At 48.0% G+C, this 5366-nt stretch overlaps 1 protein-coding gene across 1 annotated transcript; it reads left to right on the forward strand.

Annotated features, from left to right (window-relative positions):
• The first annotated feature begins 3679 nt into the window (after nt 1–3679).
• On the forward strand, nt 3680–4219 carry FERD3L (Fer3 like bHLH transcription factor). The gene has a single exon (XM_027871926.1). The coding sequence runs from the start codon at nt 3680–3682 to the stop codon at nt 4217–4219; it is 540 nt and encodes a 179-aa protein (XP_027727727.1).
• The last annotated feature ends 1147 nt before the right edge of the window (nt 4220–5366 follow it).

A 5366-nucleotide genomic window follows, 5' to 3' on the forward strand; every position in this document is an offset into this window, starting at 1 on the left:
AAACAATTTTACACTATTTTTTTATGACTGGTAAGCATCTGATTCTTATTTTGGACCTATATTAGTCCCAACTATAAGGGAGGGTCTATCTGTGTGTGTGTGTGTGTGTGTGTGTGTGTGTGTGTGTGTGTGTGTTGATGCTGACAGTGTATCTCTATTTTTTAATCTCTTTAATTGGCATTCTAAAACAAATGTTGTGGTCAATGTGTCCTCTTTGATTGATATCACTAGCCTCAAAATATGTGTATAGTGAAGATTCACAATTATATAGTATATTCAAGTTACAAAACATTTTACAAGCATTATTTCACTTGCTCATCCCTCTAATGTATATGCTATATTTTCATTGTTTGCTTTTATCTGGTAGAATAAGTAATGGATTTGTGATTTCATTGAACTAGATAAATCCCATTGAGAAATCCCTTTATGTCAATGCAAATCAGTATCATTTGTAATCATAGTCTTGGGAAATTGTCTAGTGCCCCCAAGAAGTTCAGTAACTTGCTTGAGGTCACACAGTCAAATTGAGTCAAAAGCATGACTTGATACCAGGTGTTCCTGACTCTGGGGCCAGCACTCTTTCTATTATGCCATACTAATGGAGGAGGAGGAGGAGGAGGAAGAGGAGCAGGGTGTTGATGAAAGCTAGTACTTACTTCAAATTTTCAAAGCTCCTTTCTTATATTACCTCACTTGATCCTCACAAAAACTCTTTGGAATATTTTCCACATTTTACAAATGGGGAACTGAAGCTAAGAGAGTTTAAGTCACTTGTCCAGAGTCAAACAGGTAGTAAGTGTTCAAGACAGAATAAAAACTCAGACAGAAAGCAGGATCCGAACTCTAACTGAATCAAATCTGAGGGCTCTATCCACTGTGCCAACTAGCTGCCAATGACTCTTGGTTGCTAGTATTATCATCATTTTACAAATGAGGACATTGAGTCTCAGAGAGAGTAACTTGCTTGGAAGTATACAGTTAGTAAGCATCCAAGATATAATACAAACCCACATGTGTCATCCCTAAGTCCAGGGCTCTATCTGCCTCTTCGAGTTGTCTCTCTATACAGAAATTAAACTATCAACTCATTGATGAAAAATTAATATTTTTGAATGTAAAGTGATTCCACAGTCATTGCCTTAAGGCACTAAGGAACCGGTGGAATTTCTGATTTTGCTTGATCTAGACAGAGAATAAGAAAGAGTTTGTTTCCTTTCACAACCCGTTTGTTGTTTTTCAGTCACACCTGACTCTTCATGAACTTGTGGACCATACTGCCCATGGAATTTTCTGGTTTTACTAGCAAATATACAGGAATAGTTTGCCATTTCCTTCTCCAGTGGATTAAAACAAACAGAAGTTAAGTGACTTGCCCAGTATCATACAGAGAGTAAATCTCTGAAGCTGCATTTGAACCCAGGTTTTCCTGACTCCAGGCTCAGTGCTCTATCCACTAAGTAACCTAGCTGCCTTTCAAAACCCATGGTGAGTCTTAAAACAGTGTTCTGTTTCCTCCCCTCTCCGTCATGTAGCCCTTTGCCTCTATTGTTGTTGCTACTTCTCAGCCTTTTCCCCAAATTCACTGAATTGATGATCAAGCATAAGGACACTTGGGATCTTTTTTGGGGGGGAACGAGGATCACCTAGGTCCTACAAGAAAAATAGGAAACAGTTTGTATTGCCATGCCATACTCCAGGATACAGGGAGAGAAGAGAACAAATACAGTGAGCCAAAGGGAATCTCAGTTTGTAGACAAATGAGCTGAGAGGGAAAAAAGCTTAGGCAGATGAATCCAAAGAGCAGGCTTCAAAGGAGCTCTAGGTTGGTTGTACAGGCTACAAAGACCCAGTGAGGCTATTTAAGCTTACCTGTGAGTTGGTTGTTATGAATAGTGCTGATTTGTGGGAGCTGTCCAATGTACTTCCGTTACTATAGTGACATTTCACTTTTCTTGAGGATGGTGCCCAAAGTGGGGCTTTCTACGAAAATCCTCAGTCTTCTCACTTCTTTTAATTCAATTTCTCTGTCTCTATTTGTCTACATCTTCTGCAGATATTTGGATATTTTAAATCTCAAAATCCACTTTCTTTTTTTTTCCACTTCACTTTTATTCTTACCCAAAGGCATTTGTTAAATGTTAAACTGTTAAATATCCAAAAATATGAAGCTATTGGAAGGAAGGAAAAACAAAAAACAAAACGGCACCACTGTTGTAAATATTGGCTATATTTTCAAATCTTTTCATTTTCTTAGGAGACTAAGCTTAATATCTCTCCCCTTCTCTCTGAAAATAAGAAGTGGTATCCTGGGATGTAGGGCTCATAAAAATTTCAGATGTTGCCCTACCCTAAATACAGTTAATTAAAAGCTTGTCTCCACCTTAAGTCCTACTGTCTGAATAGTACCAATCGATGATGAGGAATCAATCAGCTGGGGAGTTGTCTTTTTTTTTTCTTTGTTCACAAACTTACAAATAATCGATGGGCAAATCGACCTCCTGCTCAGCGCAGGGGTTTTAATTGACTGGCTCTTTGGTCTGAGGGCAAATGATCTTGGGGAAGGAGAACAAAGAAGCCCTGGAAGCTCTTCTGGAGCCTTGCTCGGATTTTCCCTAGACGAGGAGCGGGGAATTTCGTTTCGGCTCCAGTGTGTCAGCAGTATCACTGAGGAATACAAGCGCAGAGGGGGGACGTCCAACTTCTGACCTACGTCTCCTGTTCCTCTTAGATATCCACTGTTCTCCCCAAGCCTGAGGCAGGCGGAGAAAGGGGGAGGGGAGGGGGAGAAATGCCTCTTCCTTCATTGCTCGGATAGCAACTAAACCTGCTTTCGGGGCGGGGGGCAGAGGGTTTCACTGTACAAAAACCGTTCGAGAGAGCTGTTTGCGGGAGGTGTCAACCAGAGAAAGACGGCTCCAACAGCGACTCTGGGGAATGTGAGCTGGGCTCCCCCAGTATGCTTACTTAGGCGAGTGGAGGTCTTGCAATTCAGCCAGCCCGGCTCTGGGAGACAGGGTCAACATTCCCCAGTGACCCCTGGCGGGCAGGTCCCCTCTTCAGGACCTCATTAAAAGCGTCCAGGCACTTGTCTCGCTTCACTTGGCAGCCTGGGGGTGGTCAAGGAGGAGCCAGGCCTCTGGCTGGAAAATACTTTCCCCCTTTCCTCACTTGGAAAAAGCCAGCACCCAGCTCCTAAATCAGCAATTCCAGAATCAGGAGCAGAAGAGCCTAGCATATCCTGGGGCGGGGGGAGGGGGGGGGGGGGCAGAGTGGGAAAAAGAGCATAGGTGCAACAGCGGGGGAAATGCCGGGGTTCCCGGCCAAAGAGGACCTATTCTGCTCGGCGCAGTGGAACAGTCCCAGCTCCTGGGCCAGCCCGTGCTTCTCTCCAGTCGGCTTCAGGCTTGTCTGCTCCCATCAGCTTTAGGAGCAGGGATATTTGCCAAGAGTCCTCGGTGCAACTAATCCTGTTGTCTGCTCTGGGATCAATCTCCATGGGCGCTTACTTCGAGGAGAGGCAGAGACCGGGTCTGCGGCCGTAGCGGGCACGCTGAGAGCCAGTCTTTGCATCTCCTCGGAGGCGACGGTCAGGCATCCCAGTCCGCGGCCCGCCCGCCCAGCAGCACCCTTGGGGGAAGGACTCCATGAGACGGCGCCGCCGCAGGGTCCACTGCCCCCGATGGAACGCCAGGACGCTTTCGTGGACGCCGCAGTGCTGGACTTCGTGGCCGATTTCTCCTTGGTGTCCCCTGCAGGACCTCTTTTCTATGACCTTACCCCCGCGAGCTCTCTGGGGGAGCGGACCCTGGCACTCGGAGAGGGCATGGCCCGGGGCTTGCAGCCCTTCGAGGGAGAGGACGAGGGGGAAGAGGAAGACGAAGAAGATGAAGAGGAGGAGGGTGAGGGAGACGGTGAGGGAGATGGATGCGAGGAAGCAGAGCCCCTAGGGGGTGCCTCGCTGCTTCTGGGCCGCCCCAAGAGGAAAAGGGTGATAACCTTGGCCCAGCGACAGGCGGCCAACATCCGCGAGAGGAAGAGGATGCTCAGCCTCAACGAAGCCTTTGACCAGCTGAGGAAGAAGGTGCCCACCTTCGCCTACGAGAAGCGCCTGTCGAGGATCGAGACCTTGCGCCTGGCCATCGTGTACATCTCCTTCATGACGGAGCTGCTGGCCAGCTACGAGACGCAGGAGGCGAATCAGCGAGCCCGGCCTCAGTGAGAGAGAGCTCCAGGACCTCAGAGGGCTGCCGGCTTAGAGCTGAGGGGGAGAACTCGGAGGCCCAGGCAGAGGGGGCCTCGCAGACTGAATGTCCGCCTTCCTGGGCCACGAATGAACGCACCCGGGAAACAACTCGGGATAACCTGCCCTAGCCGCAGCCACTCTACTCCCCAAAGCCTAGCTTGCCCCGAAATTGTAGAGACTGTAGATTTAATATATGCAAATCTCTCTATGTCTAACTGGTGTCGGGAGGAGAGGGCGCTTCTCCCTACCCTTGCCGCGGGACTGCACTGGAAAGCACTGGGATATTCCTTTGCACTGGCCCATGCTCAGTCATCTGGACAGGGAGTGCAGGATAGAGAGTCTGCTGGGTGGGATGGAGCTGGGGCCTGAGCTCCGCTATTAGCTCTGAAGTGTCGCCTTTTCTCTGACTTTTTTGTGCAACTAAATAATAAATACTCCCACTCTCTTCTCTTGAAGCCTGACCAGTTGATGGGGTGTGGCCGCTGGCAGGGGCAGAGGGGGGAACATGGGCTTTTCCAGTCAGGAAAAACAAGGTTGGGGGTAGGAACTGAGGCGATTATGCAGAAAAAGGGTGCCTAGCTCAGTGCCCTGGCTTCAGTCCAGCAGGGGCTACGGATGGTTATGCACTAAGAGGACGCTGGAGCAAAAAGACTGATAAGAACAATGTAAAAAAGGAGAGACAGCAAAAGAGAATCGCTCCTCAAGGTGAGGAGAACTGCCAGGGAGGCAGCTGGGGCAGGGAAATCAGTCCACATCAGCTTGGAGACCTAAGGATGGGACAGAGTGGGGAAAGGTTTATAAGGTTTGGAAGCAGGCTTAGCATCAAGGCCCAGGAAAAATCAGACTCCCAGGTGCAGTGGAAAGAGTACAGAATCTGTAGCCCAAGAACCTTTTACCTCTGTCTGACCCCAAACCCTGTGAGCCTGGGCAAAGAGTTTTCAGTCTAAGGACTTCAGGTGCAGAATCTCTGAGACTTGAATGTTGCACTAAGCTTATCTCTAAGGTGCTTCCTGGCTCTGAATCTGCGATCCATTAAATTTAGGTTGCAGAGAAGAAAGAGTGATGGGCAGATGATATGATGGATGGATGGAAGGTGAGAAGGTTGAGCAATGAATAGATGGAA

Source organism: Vombatus ursinus, unplaced genomic scaffold (assembly GCF_900497805.2).
Source record: "Vombatus ursinus unplaced genomic scaffold, bare-nosed wombat genome assembly UNPS02014799.1, whole genome shotgun sequence".
Classification (NCBI taxonomy): domain Eukaryota; kingdom Metazoa; phylum Chordata; class Mammalia; order Diprotodontia; family Vombatidae; genus Vombatus; species Vombatus ursinus.